General features: G+C 37.7%; 2 protein-coding genes across 3 annotated transcripts; both read left to right on the forward strand.

Annotated features, from left to right (window-relative positions):
- Window positions 1-642: 642 nt before the first annotated feature.
- On the forward strand, window positions 643-7,069 carry LOC148851655 (ABC transporter G family member 22-like). Of its 2 annotated transcripts, none has more exons than XM_088943073.1 (11): window positions 643-804; window positions 1,056-1,525; window positions 1,719-1,822; window positions 1,950-2,188; window positions 2,591-2,746; window positions 4,124-4,307; window positions 4,395-4,703; window positions 4,804-5,089; window positions 5,226-5,506; window positions 5,595-5,702; window positions 5,804-7,069. In XM_088943073.1, exons 2-11 carry the CDS (start codon window positions 1,069-1,071, stop codon window positions 6,059-6,061), a joined length of 2,382 nt encoding a protein of 793 aa, XP_088799199.1. In that variant the 5' UTR covers window positions 643-804; window positions 1,056-1,068; the 3' UTR covers window positions 6,062-7,069. The 2 variants fall into 2 exon arrangements, with proteins under 2 accessions (XP_088799199.1, XP_088799198.1); XM_088943072.1 differs by having other exon boundaries at window positions 668-804; window positions 4,804-5,085; window positions 5,198-5,506.
- Window positions 7,070-9,217: 2,148 nt separating this feature from the next.
- On the forward strand, window positions 9,218-16,218 carry LOC148851656 (putative Histone-lysine N-methyltransferase ATXR5). Its single transcript, XM_088947888.1, has 6 exons — window positions 9,218-9,862; window positions 9,972-10,058; window positions 14,775-15,004; window positions 15,124-15,224; window positions 15,311-15,523; window positions 15,718-16,218. Exons 1-6 carry the CDS (start codon window positions 9,427-9,429, stop codon window positions 15,875-15,877), a joined length of 1,227 nt encoding a protein of 408 aa, XP_088804014.1. The 5' UTR covers window positions 9,218-9,426; the 3' UTR covers window positions 15,878-16,218.
- The last annotated feature ends 2,318 nt before the right edge of the window (window positions 16,219-18,536 follow it).

The raw sequence follows: 18,536 nt of genomic DNA on the forward strand, positions 1-18,536 counted from the left end.
CAATGAAGAAACCACTCTTCTAGAGGAATCTGTCGTTAATGCTCAAAGATGACGTCACGGGTTTCAAACAACACTTAAGGAAAGATTTTAGGTTATGTTTGGTCCTTTCGGATACATAGCTTTTCCTGTTCTCACAGTAGCAAATAATACAGTGGACATCTCCTAACATCCCACGTTAGATTTGTTGGCTGTTTGACAACTTTTCGTGGTTTTGATCAGTTATCAGGTACCGAAACGCATTGGACCTGACCTTGCCTTCCATGCCAGGAAATCCAACAACTAGCTTTTCTTTTTGAAAAAGTGCTTCTATACTATTTTCCTTACTGTTAGTTAGGTTAATTTACTCAGAGCATTAATCCTTGATTCTAAATCCAATATTATGCAGACACCCACTTCAATCCAACTGAAATGGATTCATCTAAATGACCCTCTTACTCTGAAGATGTCTACCTTGAAAAGCATACATTATGTTTAATTAACTCAAATTGAAAGGGGAAAATAACATGAGGCAACAAACCCGGGCACATGGTGGATTGACTCACTGTTCCCAGAAAGGAACAAAGAAGGGCTTTTACTCCAAAAAGTTATAAAAAAGTAAAAAGTAACAGTGGACCAAGCACAAAAGTCCATTGCTATCAGAAAGGATAAAAGTAGTAGTGACTCATGGGGCATATATTCATCCCGCCATACAAACTTAGAGTCACCCAATTAAGTTGCGAAATATTTCAAAGTGATCACAACTTTGAAGGTCTTTCTCACTAGGAGTTGTGCACTTTGGAGATCTTTCAATTCTCACTAGTTCAGGTGATCTCCTATATATCCTTAATTTGTTTTATTCCTTTCTTATTTTCTCCTTCTTTACCACAATCCATGATGATGATGATCATTAAATTAACCAGAGTGCAGCTTGCATGACTTTGGCTAGCACTTGTTCTTGTTTATATTATTTTTGTACCTCTTCTGTTATAGTTTGAGCTTGAAAGTTCATTTTGTTTATGATAATTAGTTATATTTAATTTATTTAGCATTTTGATTCTTCTGTCTACTGTTAATAGAACTCACATATATATGGAGGTGAAGCAAGGATCTGCTGCAGTGACAAAATCTGAGCAGTCGCAGGATTTCAGTACTGATACTGGCGGTGAGACTGTATCAAGACCGACGATGATGCAAGAATCTATCCCCATATCCTCAAATAAAGCTAGCAACAAAAGTTGGAGCATAATTGGACTGGTAGATGGTGAACCTGATGAGGATGGAAGTAACACAGGAAAGAAGAGAAACCTTGGAATAAAAATGGAATCACCAAGCCTAAAACTTGCCCATAAAACGAGATCATCTAGCGCCCAGATCAATGTAGATATAGATGAACTTGTTGGTAATGCCACTGGAAGCTTTAGCGAGATGAGTTCCATGCACAGTCGTACTGCTTCTAGCAACCACTTAGGCTTCTTTTCAATCACTGGAGACACTATACTCTCAGATGATATCTCAGATATTCGGAGATTGAACAACACTAAACGCAGTAAGTACTATCTTCTTAATTAACATACTGTGCAAGCTAACATAATTTGAATTGAACAATAAGAAACTGGGCCAAGTGTTCAGTTAATTCTAGTGCTTCCACTACTATATACTATTTTCCTTTCTTTTTTCTTTTCCAACGGAGATACTTTTACTGGAAGCCAATTTGCACTGAAAATTGCCTTCAATACCAGATGGGAATGCTGTAGATGACTTCCCTTCATCTTTTGAGGAGGATAAAAAGTCCTGCGGTTGGAAGAAAATTGAGACAGTACCTACTTTGCCCATATTTCTGAAGGTAATGTTGAATGCTATACTAGAGATGGAGATGGGCTCCTTTAGTTGAAAATTTTCAAGTTTTCACAAATTCTGTAGCTCTAGGGTGTAATAAGAAACGGTTTAACTTCCATGGCTATTGTCTGCAGTTCCAGGATGTCAAATACAAGGTAGTTCTGAACAAGAGAAGAAGCTCCGATGCTCAGAATTACATACTCCATGGGATTACGGGTTCAGTACAACCGGGAGAGGTCCTTGCTCTGATGGGACCCTCAGGTGGTGGTAAAACGACTTTACTTAATCTCCTCAGTGGAAGGGTGACAACGAGTGATGCCGCCAGTAGCATTACTTACAACGATCAACCATATTCCAAGTTACTAAAGCGAAGGTATACGTATGTATATGCTTAGTTTCGATATGTAAAAAACCATACATACACGTATGCAAGGATGGATGCATGCATTGATTTCTAGTAGTCATGCCTACATGGGATGCATGCAAAGTGATAAAAGAGCCTGACCAGACAATCATGGAATTTAATGTATCCATATATGTATGTATATATATATATATATATATATATATATATATATATATATATTCATCCATATATGGTGCGTGTCAAACTATATATGAGATCGATGAGATGCTAAGGACAAAATCATGCAGTAAAGGAGAAAGTAGAACCTGAAATGAGAAAAGAGTCTGTTTGAGACTTTAATACTATTTCTATATCGCCAAGTCACAATCAAGTGATTACTAAGAGATTGAATGGTATATATGATCACAGGATTGGTTTTGTGATGCAAGATGATGTTGTTTTTCCTCACCTCACGGTAAAAGAGACTCTTACATATGCTGCTCTTCTACGTCTTCCCAAAACACTTACCAAACAACAGAAAGAAGAAAGAGTCATGAATGTTCTAAGAGAACTCGACCTTGAAAGGTGACTTTCTCAACTTCTGTGTCTGTTCAGATTATTGTGATATATATTAGGTAAACCATGACAGATTATCAGAAGCTACCACAAATCAATTTCATCCAAATAAACCTAGGGAACCACATTCAAGAGTTTCAATGACTCATTGACTCCCAAGTCCTAATACTACATACCAATTTTCATATCACACTAATAATGTAATATTTAGGCTTCTGATTCATGGTATAATCCTATTATCCGCTCACAAAGTCATTTTTGTGATATTGTTGTATAGTAAGTAGGTTTAGACTGCAAACTACAGAGAAAGATGTCAAGTGTTGCTTATAAATGTTTATATTATTGAGGCACAAAAATGAAGTTGTAGCCAAAATAGGTCAATGAAAGGGAAGTTTAGTTAGTTAGTAGTAACTCCAATATTGCATGAATATGGCTACAGGCTTCATCCTTTTACCTGGTTTATTGACACTGAGATGCAACAAAAATATGATTTGATGCCCTGATAAGTTGGGTTATTCCCATCTGTTCTTTTAGCAATGAAGTTCCAAAAACCATCCAAAAGGCAGTAGTTTTTCTTTTCCATGTGAAGACAAGGATTTTGCATATGTACATACTGTTAGATCCACATCAATGCTTAACTTAGCTTGCCTGTTTCTCACGGCAGACAGGATGGAATACCATTTTCACTGGTTTGAAAGAAAATGTAGGAAAAGGAAGGGAAGCAGAGTCAATTGGACCAGATTTGGTCTTATCCAATTCGGTCCATTACAGATGTACCAGGTCCAGTCCAATCCTATGAATACTTTGGACCATTTTGGACCAATCCAATTCAATGTCTCTGGACCTCCCATCTGTTCAAATTGGTTTTAATTTAGATTGGCTCCAACTTCCAGCCCAAATCTGGTCCATTGACATTGGTTCAATCCGACCCAATCCAATATAAATCTATTACGGATGGACTAGGCCCAGTCCAATCCAATAAATACTTTTGGACCATTAAGTCTGGGCTGGTCCAATTCAATATGTCTTATTAATCCGTCCAAACACAGCCAAGTGAAAGGTACGCAAGGAAAGAAAAACAAAAACTCAGGGGGAACAGGAAAGGGAATGTACAAAGAATAACCATTCAACCTAAAAGCTTAAGCTGTTAGGTAAGGTCACTGAATAGATTTTTATTCTCTAACACACTCCTCACACAAAAAAAAAACCATTGGGCTTGAAGTGTGGACAAGCACAGCCCCACCCATACCTTGTGCTGAAATTTAATTAATTATATATAATGGGGACATGAGGATCTATTAGGCATGCAGAAATCAGCATAGGTAGTTTAATGCAGTTTTTAACCATCAGTTGTAAAGCAAAACAATTATTGAAATTTTGTTACAGGTGCCAGAATACAATAATTGGAGGGGCATTTGTTAGGGGGATTTCAGGTGGTGAAAGAAAAAGGGTCTGTATTGGCAATGAAATCCTGCTTAACCCATCACTTCTTTTCTTAGATGAACCAACATCAGGTCTGGACTCAACAACAGCACTCAGAATAGTTCAAATGCTACAAAGCATTGCAAAGGTAAAAAAAAAAAAAAACCATGGAACTGTTTAACTTTCTGTAATTTAGAAAGGCATCATAGCCAAAACTCATAATGTGGTATCATAGGCTGGAAAAACAGTAGTGACTACAATTCATCAGCCATCAAGCAGACTGTTCAATAAGTTCGATAAGTTAATTCTCTTGGGTAGAGGCAATACATTGTACTTTGGAAAAGCATCTGAAGCTATGCAATATTTCTCCTCAATTGGTTGCTCTCCTCTCATAGCTATGAACCCAGCAGAGTTCCTGATTGATCTTGCAAATGGGAACGTAAATGACAAATCAGTTCCATCTTTATTGGAGGACAAAGTGTTACTCCGCCACAGAAACTCTGAAAAGCAGAATGGAAGGCTTTCCCCCACTGATGTCCATCAGGTTCTTAGCTAATAATGATGGCCTTCATGTTGTTTATTTGATTATGTATTCCTTTGCATACAATGCCTTGAAATATTTTTGCACTTCATTTTCTTTGCAGTATCTTGTAGATGCTTATGAAACAAGGGTTGCAAGAAAAGAGAAGAGGATGCTTCTAAAGCATGCGGCGGTTGATGGTGAGATAGAGAGTAGGTCAAATTCAAGAGAATGGGGGGCATCTTGGTGGGAGCAGTTTTCAATTCTTTTCAGGAGAGGCCTGAAGGAGAGACGCCATGAATATTTAAGCTGTGTGAGAGTGACCCAAGTAATATCAACTGCAATAATAGTAGGATTGCTCTGGTGGAACTCTGATGCTGCATCCCCCAAAGGGCTACAAGATCAGGCAAGTATCGCAATCTTCATTGTTTTAGTTAACTAGGATACATGGTTAAATTTCCTTCCTAGCATAGTTTTATCCAAGTTTTACTATCTTTTGAAGTCATTCATTTGATTAGAATACAAGGAGAAAAAAAATGCAGGCAGGGCTGTTGTTCTTCATTTCAGTGTTCTGGGGTTTCTTTCCTGTATTAACATCCATCTTCGCATTCCCACAAGAAAAAGCCATGCTAGCAAAAGAGAGAGCAGTGGGAATGTATAAGCTCAGCGCATACTTCATAGCAAGAAACGCAAGTGATCTTCCTTTAGATCTCATTCTTCCTATTGTCTTTATGGTGATAGTCTACTTTATGGTGGGATTAAAGCATAGCATTTCTGCTTTTTCCTTGAGCATGCTGACAGTTTTCCTCAGCGTTGTAGCAGCTCAGGTACCATTGCAAAAAAGATGGTAGTCTACCTAGATTCTGTACCAGAGTGAAGCTGTAGACATTGCAATTGACCACTGGTTATATGCAGGGTCTGGGATTGGCCATTGGTGCAGCTTTCATGGATGTAAAGAAAGCAACAACACTGGCTTCAGTTCTTATTATGACCTTCATGTTGGCTGGAGGATTCTTTGTGCAGGTAATAAGCTCCTAACCTGTACAAGCTGAAAGATCTATTTTAACAAAATTTGGGATACTATATTGAACTTTTCACCCATTTTTCTTCAAATATGGATGCAGAAGGTTCCATCTTTCATGTTGTGGATACGCTACATCTCTTTCAACTACCACACATACAGACTACTACTTAAGATTCAGTATGGTTGCTCCTGCTCAGGTTCAGATCGTAGATCAGAGTCATTTGATTCTCCCTTCATTAGACAAATTAAAACTGATAATGGTGGAAAGGAAGTGGGCGCCATGATTGCAATGATTTTTGGGTACAGATTATTGGCATATATCTTCCTACGAGGAATGAAACTTAGGAAAACAGCATAGAACACTCATAAACAAATTAACAAAGGCATTAATATCTGCAAGCCAACCTCTAGGGGATTGAAATTGTGGATATAGGAAGAAAATGACCTTGGGTGGGTTGTTTAGTTTCCAGATTTGTTTGTTTGAATAACTCAAATTGATACTCATATTTTCAGTTTCCAAGGCATAAGCGCTTTTGCTCATAAACTTACCCTTTGGGTTTGGTCTCCAAATTATTTGTATTATCCTCTATAATTCATCTCCTATTTTTCTATCCTAATCCTTTCTTTAATAACACCTTGGTTTGAAGGGTCCATCTCCATATTTGGTCCACTTGTCGAGACCCTGGTCCCAAGATGGTGATTCTTTGTATCTTCAAGGCCTCTCCAAAGTCCAAACAACACAAAAATGTACGGTGAGAGAGGATCATCCTACTGGTCCAATGATATTCCAGTGTATTTTGTGAAAAAGTAAGCATTTGTGCCATTTGGTTCAAGGCCTTGTTGGGAAGAGATATCCTCAATCAGGTTGTTTAGTTTCTTTTGAATTGCCATCTCCTTTCGAACTAGTTCCCTACCTATTACCTGGGTTATGTGCCATTTGGTTCTAGTCTTGTTCAATAATGGTTTTGATATCCGCATTCTCCCCCATATTAGTTCAAACTGAAGAAGAATTGGTTGCATTTTCGTTGTTAATTAGAAGGGGAATATGGTCCAAATTTAAGAAAGGGAGGATTTCAATGTAGGCACCTGGGTAAATGGTAACCCACCCTACGTTGATAACAGCTCTATGTAGTTTTTCATATATCCAGTTATTTCTCTCCACGTGTAATTATTTCCTCCACTCCATCTCTAAGAGATTACAATCCTTAATCATATTATTGAAGGGATTAACTTGGTTGGGGTCACTCTCCTTCTCCCTATCTTATCATTTTGGGTGGGAATTATTCCCTTTTTTATTCCAATTTGTATAACATTGCTTTGCTTTATTAAATGTCAAATCCCAATTAGCTTTATTGATTATCCTTCATCTAATATTGCCTTTCGATGGCTCTCTTTTTTCTGATCCCATTTCCCTGTGTTCTTGCTATGGCAAGCAAGTTATCCACTTCGTGTTCGGCCAAGGGCAATCTTGATACATTAGAAATTTTGGTTAATATTCTAACGTTCAATTAATGGAGGGCTGTAAATCAACAATGTCAAAACGTTCAGGAAGGACATTACTATTGGTATAAAGTAAGGTATTGAACCGCAACTATCATAAAATACAGGAGAGGTTTTATGATAATTTTAGTTAAAAACACTTGTTTTATTAGAGACTGGATTCAATGTTCACAAATTTTGTCTTCACATGATTCTAACAACACATACATGATACAACCATGCATTTGAAACATTTCTGAACTTATTTTTTTCATCCATGAGGAGATGTTCCCAATGCAAGGTTAGAACCTATACAAGTATTGTAGGAATGGTAAGAGGGTGGGGTAGGGCCAGGTTTTGCCTGTTCCATCCTCAGTCCCGAACTTAAATGCCCCACCCATCCCCATCTCAAACCTTGGTGGAGCTAAAAATCCTAATTCATCTCTATCCCTGTGGGGAACAAGATCCCTGAATTTGTCTTGTCCCGCCTCTAGATGGTATTTGAAAATCCGATTTCAAATTTGAGATTTGTTATAATCGAATCGAATTCAGATAATTCAAATATCTAAATGGTCGAATTCAGATATCTTATTCATACCAAATAGCTAATCAGATTCAAATTCAAATTGAATCAAATAGAATATTCGAATATTTAATCTGATTCAAATTCAAATATTAATTTTCAATATCTGTCGAATATCGAATCAAATTCAAATTCAAATATTATCTAATCCAATTTGAATTCGATCCATTTACACCCCTATCTGCCTCAATCATTCTTACTTGTATACTTACAAATTTATTTATTTTTTATTTTTTTAAAACCAACCTAAAACTATTTTATATTTATTATGTTATATAATATAGTATAATATAATATAATATAGCATGTATTAATAGTTTTATATATTATGTTACATAATATAGTTGGGGGCGAATTTGGGGCCGGGGTGAAGGTGGGGTGGACAAATACCAACTCCACTCGTCTCCAATCCCTAATCTTGGGTTTCCTAGAATCAATGGATCCAATGGAGATGGATCAAATTGTCATCTCTAAATTGTTTGTAAGGAGTATAAATATAAATATATACAATATAAATTCATATAAAATAATACAAAATATAAGATTTTGCACATTTGTACTTGAGCCTAACTACTGTGTAAGTATTGAATCCAGATTCGTTTTATCAACGCATTTTGTCAAAAATAAAGTATTAAGTTATATGATAATTATAAATCTCAAGTATAATCGGGTCTACTCTGGTCTGATCTGATTCTCCCGATTAAGAATTGGGACAATTCTGGATCTATCACATATTAATAATAGGTTCGAGACTGAGTGCAGTCTCTCCCGAACCAGACCCGGCCCATACAGACAGCTCTTGAACGACGGGATGAACAAAATTTTATACAGATAGCTCTTGAATGACAGGTAGTGTTCACGGGTTGGGTTGGGTCGGTTTATTGGGGTTTTCCTAATTGACCCAACTTGATCGGGTTATCTGAGGTGGAAACCAAAACTGATCACTGATAGGCCAAATTGACTTAATCGGTTTGAGTCAGGTTGAGTCGGTTTCTGTTTTGCTCCTATACAAAATGACACCTAATTGAATTCTAATTGTAATTACTTAATGGGTTGCCTATTTGGTGTAAAAGATTATAGAAAGTTAGAAACTATGATAGATTGCCTATTCTAATTGTAATTGTCTAATGGGCTTTCTAATTCTAGTAGAAGATTAGTTATAGTTAAATAGGAAATTACTCAAACTAGAAACTACCGAACTAGTCTTCTAGTTCGGTTCGGGTTGGGTTGGTTTTGATTTTCACACAAGAAAACCGAAACTGACCAGATATATCGATTTATACGACCGACTTGGATTGGGTTGGTCCGGGTTAGTCGATTTGATCGGTTGGGCATTCTTATGAACAGCCCTAATGACATAATGAACAAATTTTACATTCGGATATGGGCATAAACCGAAGACTCGACGAAAGTCCGAAATTTTCAAAATGCCCTAAACGTACAAGTTGACCCAATCAACTTCTTTCATGGGCAAATATTGCCTTCGCACTACAGGCGCACGGTAGCAGGTAGCATAAGGCCACCTCAGCTAAGCATGCAAAATGCAGTCAGCGGCTGCCTCCTCCGTCGCCTTGCTTCTGACCATTTCTTCATTTATCAATCTTCTCTCTCTCTCTCTCTCTCTCTCGTCGTTCGTTTTCTGCAACAAAACTGGTTAACCTATGCTGGAAAATTTCCCGCCTCCAAAATTACTAATCCACCCTAACTCAACCTCGGAAATTTCCATTCTGCCCCCCTACGCCGGAGTAACCATGGTTCCATCATCGAATGCGCCAGAGCAAAAGCTCTTCCAATTCAAAAGCTCCATCGGAAAACGAACAGAGGCGCCGAGATGCCCCAGCTCGCCGTTACCCCCGCCGCCGAAGAAATACAAATCGTTGAAGGAGATAATGAAAACGGCTGAGCACAGGGTTCTCGACAGTGATTACGATGATGTGAGGTGCGAGGAATGCGGGTCTGGTGATCGAGCGGACGAGATGCTTCTTTGCGATAAATGCGATAAGGGGTTTCACATGTGTTGTTTGAGACCGATCGTTGTTCGTGTCCCGATTGGCTCCTGGTTTTGCCCTAGCTGCTCTGGGGAGAGAAGCGTAAGAAGTAGGGATTTTCATTCACTTTTATGCTTTTCGGTGTTTCCATTTTTGGTTGAGGATTGATTTCAATTTTTGGAACAAATGCAGTAATGGTTTTACATGCGCTGCTTCAGGTTTTCCGCTAAAGCAGACAAAGATTATAGACTTTTTTCGGATTCAAATATGTCTCGATACACCCGAGAAATGTTCTTCACCTCAAGGTGGTTATCATCCTAATTATCGTTGATGTCAACATTGTACTGTTAGTTTTGTAAAATCACCATTTTCTTTGCTAATGTAGCTTCTTCTTATTTCTTGGTTGGTTTTTTAATGGTTCTGATGATGATCATATTACGTTTCTTTTGAGAAACTTTATATAATTCATGGACGGAATGACAAGTCATTGGCTATTTGTATCATTTGGATGTGTACAAGAGAGTACCAATTGGCGCCAGAATGAATTGTTGCAAGGAAGTTTAAATGAGTTTCTAGTCTAGGTGAACCACTTGCTGCACATCTATTAATAGTTTATGCATGAAGTGAGGTCTCTTGAGGATTGTTATTGCAAAAATCATGTGAAATATATATATATATATATATATATATATATATATATATATATATTTTTTTTTTTATGGAGCATTTAGGAGGAGCCAAGGAGAGTGTTTTGATCTTCTTGGAGATAGATCACACTCTGTTTGGAGCTCATTGAACTATTCACAATTAGAATTGTTTATTGAACCCTGACTCTCATGGAGTTCAAAGGCATGTAAGTGGACTCTGTAAACAGAGAGCAGTGTGTTAGTTCTGGAGTTTATTCCCCTATTGAATGGAGATAGTAGAGGTCTTTTCCTTCCCTTAAGTGTTATTATAATTTGAAAGATATTGGATCATGTACGACTATCTGGTTTTGATGGAATTTGTAAAACAATGAGTGTGGAGGTTCAATTATTCTCTGATCCTTTGGAGTTGAGATCTTGGACCTGCTTCAGGGCCTATTCTGGTCTCCTGTCAGATTCAAGAGACTATGGTTGATGGAAAATTTTATGTGCACATTGGGTGGATTAGAGATGGATCTTGTGGGCCTTGGAGATTGATGCATTATATTAGAGATGCCAAATCCTTGGTACCCAGAAAGCACCACTTGTTAGATGGGTTTAGAGTTTTGTTTGAGGAGTAATTTGTACTGAATGCTTCCTTTTCTGAATTGACTTGTAGGTTGTATATTTTCCATAGTGCCATCCACATGTCAGGCCTTTACATTGGATGGCTGCATTAGCCAGATGTCTTCCTTTAGAAGGGTTCAAAGAATCAGAGTTGTCAACATTGTTGACTAGTCATTGTGGCCTCCTCAGGTCAAGTGGTGATCAGTTGGTGCCTTAGCACTCACTAGTTGACCTTGACCATATAAAGGATATGTTTTAAATTTAAGATCTTGATGCAATTTCATATATAAGTTAATACACATATACAACAAAAGAGATGATATTGAACATTTAGTATGCAGTCCTCATTTCACAAACATGAAAAAAAAGAGAGACTGGATACATTTGTAAATCAAATGGTTTGGGTGGAGATGGAACTCATATTTGGAGCATATTTGTAAAATCTGAAGGAAATGAAAAGGGGTAGAGATAAGACTCCCTATCTCTAAAATGAACACTCATATATATGCTTGGATTTTATCTCTCTTTATTAATAAATAAAATTTGATTGTTACTGATCAGGAAAAAAAAAGACTGGTATCTCCTTGTTTGTGGCAGCTTCGTTATCAGGATGCCACTAATTGGAAGAAGACCTAATAGAACTTTTCCTCCATTTTTGTTCTTTTATTTTGTGATTCTCACTCAGTGACATGCCACTGCAAATGCTTAAAGTATCTATTATGCATGTTACAAAATAAATATGTATATTACATTATTTTAAACAGTTTCAGATAACCACATAGAAAAAAAGGCATGCATAGTATTATTTGAAGTAGTTAGAGATAAATAGCTTTGTGGTTTACTAGGCCAATTCGGCTGCCCTGTTGGTAGTTGATGTAGTCCCAGTCAATGCTTAGTCATCCTGGGCAACCACATCATGTTTATTGACTGACTAGTTAATACTGCCTTTAGTATGGCTCTCAAGTGACTAGTTGGCAACTAGTTGACATTTTCACTGTGAAGTATTACTCAATCCCACCCACACCCTAAGATGCATGTTCATACAGCTGTATTTTGATGAAACCTTTGTTACCACTAATCAGAAAACGAAAGCTTTCACACTTCTATGCAACTAAAGGTTTGTAAATTGAAGTAAGATAATATATGTATATTTTAAAGGAGCATTTTTTTCTTTTTAACATGCCTTCTTATCTGTTTTGAAGCAGCCTCTGGTTTGACGATTAACCTCACAAGAGATGAGCTGATACCTGTAGTATATTTACCAGATATTGCTGGTCTAACTATAATGTTGGGCTGTAGGGTGGGTGTGTTTTCATCCAAGTTTTCAGGACTCCCTCTGGGGACCAATTTCAAATCAACAACAGTTTGGGAACCTATTATAGAGAGGTTCCAGTGGAAATTGGCTAGTTGGAAGCACAGCTGTTTGTCAAAAGGGGACAAACTGGTCTTAATTCAATCGGCATTGTCAAACTTGCCAACTTATTTCCTCCAAATTCTCCATCCCCAGTTCAGTTGCCAATGCTTTGGAGAAGCTCCTTTGGAAATTTTGGGAGGGTCCAAATAAGGAGAAGTTTTATTTGGTATCTTGGGACCTAATGTGTGAACATAAGAAGAATGGGGCCTGGGAAAGAAAATGAGTGAGGCTTTGCTGTGCAAATGGTTGTAGTGGTATGTTATTGAAAAGGAACATCTGCGGAGCCAGGTGATTAGGGGGAAATGTGGGACTGTGCCTATGAATTGGGCATCATTGCCTCCAAATGAGACGTATGGCTCATCTATTTGGAAAGGAATCATGCAGCACAGAGAGATTTTCTTAAGATTTATCAATCTGGTTCTGAGCAACGGGAAGCGTACCCTCTTTTGGAAGGACTTTGTGGTATGGGGATCAACCCTTCTTCTCTGATGCTTTTTGTAGACTTTGCTCAATTGCATCCAGTATAGAAGCCATGGTGGCTGGTTGTTTTGAAATATCAGAGGAACAGATTGGTTTCCTTTGTTTGAATTTAATTTGCAGGATTGGGAGTGGGATGCTCCTTGTTGGTGAGTCCTTGGTCACATCCTATCTCATAGAGATGGATTTGGAAAGTCAACGTTCCATTTTTATTATATAATTTTTCTGTTGCTTATAAAAACAAAGTCAAGGTTCTAACTAAACTCAGTTTCTTCATATGGACGGCCACATATGACATAATCCTTACCATTGATCATTTGAACCATAAGGGAATATACATTCCTAATGTGTGCTGTCTTTATGGGTTCAACAAGGAATTGAGAAGCCACATCTTCATCCAGTGTTAGGTAGCAGCAGATTTACAAAGTCCCCTACAAGCTTGGGATTTTAATGGGTTTAGTCATAGAGGTGTAAGCTTATGGAAGCTGCTCCTTTTGCTGTGTGCCGGATTTTATGGAAGCAATGAAATAGCAGGGTTTTTTACTCTAAGGCATCTTCAGTTCTGGATATCTAGAGTAAAACTGAGAGGCTATTGTTCTGCTGGGCTTGGGCTCTTTCATAGCTTTCATGGTTCGAGCTTTGATCAGCTTAGTTCAAACTGTTCATCTATTATTCTTGATGGAGTCTAGGTTTCTCTTTTTTTGGGTATTTAAAAGATGTTTATCTTGTACATGGCTTACAGAATATACTCTGCCATACTTTTTATGCATTGAGGGGGCTTCCTGTTTATAGTAATATTACATACATCACTTTTTTTGATGCATGAATACACACATCACTTTTCAAAGACAAAAAAAAACAGAGAGAAAAAGAAAAAGATAATATGCATGTGTTACGACCTTGATAATAATATTCATAGAAATGGGATATTAGGAGCATGCAGACACTTCAGAATGAGTATTGTCTCCTTGCCAGGCACTTCAATATTTTATAATGACCATAGAGGAGGTTAGGTTGTTGGGATTTAAGTGAAGGTACTCTGGGGTATTTGATAGAATGCACATAAAATAATTTAAAATATGTAATATTGCATTTTTGAGAAAAGGTAACGAAATTTATACTACTGATACAATATAAAGCCAATAAGTTGTATGGAGCAAGGTTTGGGGAAATTAATAAGTAATATATCCATAGATAAGTGCGATGAAGTTCAGGATGTTGAGATGGATTGGCAAGGCTAGAAGGGATAAAATTACAAATCAACTTGAGGAGCATATTCTTTGGCATTAAAGGATTACTAAGTCCATAAAATGAATGTAGCAGAGATACAGGCACTGAGATGGATGAATAAAAGGACTAGAAAGGACAAAATCAGAAATAAGTGCATTTTTTATTAGTAGCTCCAAGTCTCCAAATAGCTAATAGAATGAGAGAAAATAGACTTAAGATGGTCTGGTTATGTGCATAGAAAACCACCCATTTCATCACTAAGGAGTAATATGATGCAAGTAGTGGGTTTAAGGGACTTATGGGAAGAATATAAAGGACATGGGTTGAGATAGCAAGAAAAGAATTGGGGAGCTCATAGCTTAATGGAGATGATATAGCCCTGGATGGAATATTTGGGGGGGGGGGGGGCGGATTTTCTTATCCTACCCCAGATGGTTTGGATGAGGTTTTGTTCAGTTGGCATTTGTTGTTTTAGACATTATTTTTTCTTGTCTTTTTGTTTCAGATCTATCTTGAAATCATTCTAGATTTTAAGTTCATTTTTATTCTGGTTCAATATTTTAAGATGTTTAATTTGTTTGGTTTAACTTGCATTTCCCCCTATGTTTTCTATTTTATTACATCTTTTCATCCTCTTGCTTGATTTTCAGATTCTAGGAAGCGCAGGAGACGTTCTGTACCTTTAGTAATGTATAAGAAAAGGAGGAGACTATTGCCATTTAATCCCACAGAAGATCCAGAGCGGAGGCTAGAACAAATGAGTTCCCTTGCTAATGCTTCAATGACATTGCACATGGAGTTCAGCAATGACCTAACATACATGCCCGGCATGGCCCCAAAATCAGCCAACCAGGCCAGGTTTGAAGATGGTGGCATGCAGGTTCATACTAATGCTTTTTCTTGGAATTTTTTATGGCTTAAGATTTGCAAGAAACTTTGTCAATATTTTCTTTTTCCAGTTTAGAATGTTAATTACACTGGGGAAGTTTTTTGCATTAGGTTCTCTCTAAGGAGGATATAGAAACATTAGAGCATTGCAGAGCAATGTGTCGAAGAGGAGAATGGCCTCCCCTTTTAGTGGTTTTTGATTCGTGTGAAGGGTATTTCCAATATTCTACTGCTGTTTTGTTGGTTATTTAGCTACTCTAATATAGCTAACTAAGCAAATGTATATATTTTGATGCAGTTTCACAGTGGAGGCTGATAGTCATATAAAGGATATGACACTTATTACGGAATATACCGGTGATGTTGATTACATTAAGAACCGTGAAAATGATGATTGTGATAGCATGATGACCCTCCTCTTAGCAAAAAATCCATCAAATAGCCTTGTTATCTGCCCTGATAAACGGGGAAACATTGCCCGCTTCATTAATGGCATCAATAATCATACACCGTAAGTGTACCCCATTTAGTGTTATTCTATGTATTTTCTTTTATATACAGTCTTTGACATTCTATGGAATCCTTGTGGTAGATCCATAAAAATAAAGGAAACCCTAAATTATTATCCAATGTTTATCTGATTTAAAAATTTATTTATTTCCATTTGAAGATTTCAAAATTATTCTATTTATCAATTTGTTGCAGGGAAGGTAGGAAGAAGCAGAATCTAAAATGCGTCAGGTATAATGTAAATGGTGAATGCCGAGTCCTACTGGTTGCCATTCGTGATATTGCCAAGGGCGAAAGGCTATACTATGACTACAATGGATACGAGCAGGAATACCCGACTCATCATTTTATCTGAGTTTGCTTATGACTACAATTTTACCAAATGAATCTGAAATTGATACCAAAAATCTAGATTTTAAAGGATGTTTTTTGGTCTAGGTTTCCTGATGATTCTTACACAGCTTACTCAATATTGTTTCTGCTGAAATCAGCATCATGCCCTCTCTAATTATTTCAACTTGAAACAAGTACTGTACATTTAATATGTAAATCTGGCCCATTTCATGGCCATGAGAAAAAAGAAAGGGTTTACAAGAAGATTGTTATTCAGAATTTCATGAATTAATTGTTTGGAATTGTTGGTGTAAGAAAATGCTTTTCCAAATCAATGGTTTTACTACTTGTAATTTGTAGTCAGTATTATCTTCTATTATTATTTTTTATTGGATATGCCTAATATGAAATGGCTGGCCCATTGTGGTCATGAGAGAAGCAGATTGAAAATGTCTTTTCAATGCGGTGTCACGGTTGTTGATTGTTGTCACTCTTTGGGATTATTACATTTCATTCATGTTGCCATTCATTGCAGTGCAGCTATTTTGGAGGCAAAATATGGTCTTCCATGTAACCGCTTGAAAAAAAAAAAGAAAAGCTTGGCTTCCCATATTGAGATAAGGATTTGATGCATGGTCATGGTGTTATCTATATCCAGAGCACTGTTGTAAAGATCTCTATAACAAGTACAGATGATCTGTGCTAATACAGGGCAATTTCTGGCCAAGCATCTGATACCGGTGATGCTGTAAATGAACAACACAGGCCGACATGTCTAGTGGAATCTTAGCACTATTTTGGAGGTGTTGGGGGAGAAATATGCCCATTTATGCCTTCTAAATGCCAACTTATTTTCCATATTCGCCCATGGCCATGGGGTTTGATCAGCTGGGCTGTGCTTTGCATTGTGACCCAGGTTTCAGGCTCGAAACTAAAGCCTGGATACAGGCATGCATAAAGTCTTTAGGTGTATTGGTCAAACACGTAACAAATTATATAAAAGCCTTCCCCCACATCTCAAATTCAAATCATGGAGAAGTTTACATTCATCGTAGAGTGAGATGTGGTGGACTGGAGAGGGCTACTTACTACTTGCTATTGAAGTGAGAGCTTCCTAGAGTGAAGCCACCGAAATGTCGGAGGTATGTGGTACGTTACGGTCTTAAATATTAAAATGCTTGCTTTGTCGTGTTTCATTAGTTTTAAAGCCATACATACACTTTTAACATTCAACATTACCACTGTACTTTGGGGGTACTAATGTTTAGCCCCTAAACTTCCATTTGGGACAAAGATTTCCCTGAATTTTCAGATTCCAACACTTCGCCCCTTCCGTTGGCATTCCACTAGTTAACTTAAAAAGTGGTTCTCATGTGAACTTCATGTGCTTGTTAAACTTTTTAAATTTCCAAACGACCTTTTTTCTTGGATTATTTTTCCCTCAATCATATGCTTTCCTTGCCCATTTTTACCATTTTAAAATATTGTCTTTTCGCTCACATGAATGAATCTTGAAATGGCATGTTGTCAATCCAGTTAACAGGGAGAGGGAAATGGAGATGTCACATACCTGCTAATGGGTCATTAGTGGGCCCACTTATTGAATGTGGTTTCAATTAGAAGAATTATGTAGTGCGTGCTTTTCTGTTAGTTGTTGGGCTATGCAAGTAGTGGAGAGCCATGTGGCCCAGCTGTGAAATTTGTTGGTAACTTGGTTCTTATTTTTGGGGTCAGTTAGTAGTGGGAGAGTGTCATGGTTAGTCACATAAGATAATGGGTTATGGGCAGTTGGATGAATCTGATAGAGGAGTCTGTATTTATACTTCCTTGCTCTTTGAAAGCTTATCAATTGAAGAATTTTCCTTACAACCATTCGGTTTTTATTGAAGGTCTCTCGTCTCCCTCGAAGCAGACGAAACTCACGTTACGCCCCTAACCGGGTTCGTAACAATTGGTATCAGAGACAGGCATGGATCCCGGTTTTGAGCGCAGGCTTTCTCAACTACATTCAAAGGTTCGATTGTTGGTTGCTGGCCAACAGCAAATGATGGAATGTTTCAGACAGATGTCTGATTCCCTCATGGCTCGTTTTGATCAATTGGAAGCTGTCTTCGGCAAAGAAGAAGAAACCATTGTGGAGGTCACTTCTTTCTCCTCTGATTTTCGGAAAAGGAGTACTCCAGGCTCCAAAGTCTACTCGTCATCCTCGTGACTCCTTAGTCATTCGCTCATCAACCCCGATTCAGAAGTTCCATAGTGTTCCATCTCGATCTTTACCATCTGCATCGCGCATCGCTTCGTTGCCATCAGAAACCTAACTCTAACACTACTTTGTCGTTTCAAATGGTACCTATTGATCCTCGTTCTTTCACCTTTTCCACCATGAATCACATGTTCGAAGGCCTGTCAGTAAGATTAGACCACTTTTAGTTTCTGCCATGACAACTAAAGGAGATGCTACTACAATGATTACCAGCAATCGGTGGAGCTCAAGACCAGAACGTTCACCTCCCCTCTCTCCCTTCTTATCTGAAGAAATCTCCCAAGGGAGTAGTAATTCCATAAGCAGTAAGCTCTGTGAGTTGGAGAATTCTGCTTGGGTTTCAGCTCAGTCCTATGAAGGAACCGACCCTTATGAAGCCACAATCAGGTTCGACATCTCCTATCACTACCACATGAAC

The sequence above is a fragment of the Nelumbo lutea genome, chromosome 5 (genome assembly GCF_056320005.1).
Source record: "Nelumbo lutea isolate HS-2025 chromosome 5, American lotus-T2T, whole genome shotgun sequence".
NCBI classification, from domain to species: Eukaryota; Viridiplantae; Streptophyta; class Magnoliopsida; order Proteales; family Nelumbonaceae; genus Nelumbo; species Nelumbo lutea.

Excerpts from the sequence above, each read along its gene's own strand:
- LOC148851655 (XM_088943072.1), top strand. The coding sequence starts at position 1,069 with ATGGAGGTGAAGCAAGGATCTGCTGCAGTGACAAAATCTGAGCAGTCG. Across the intron at positions 2,747-4,123 it reads AGAGAACTCGACCTTGAAAG|GTGCCAGAATACAATAATTG; the intron begins GTGACTTTCTCA and ends ATTTTGTTACAG. Across the intron at positions 5,086-5,197 it reads CCAAAGGGCTACAAGATCAG|AATACAAGGAGAAAAAAAAT; the intron begins GCAAGTATCGCA and ends TCATTTGATTAG.
- LOC148851656 (XM_088947888.1), top strand. The coding sequence starts at position 9,427 with ATGCTGGAAAATTTCCCGCCTCCAAAATTACTAATCCACCCTAACTCA. Across the intron at positions 15,005-15,123 it reads TTGAAGATGGTGGCATGCAG|GTTCTCTCTAAGGAGGATAT; the intron begins GTTCATACTAAT and ends TTTTTGCATTAG. Across the intron at positions 15,225-15,310 it reads GTTTTTGATTCGTGTGAAGG|TTTCACAGTGGAGGCTGATA; the intron begins GTATTTCCAATA and ends ATTTTGATGCAG.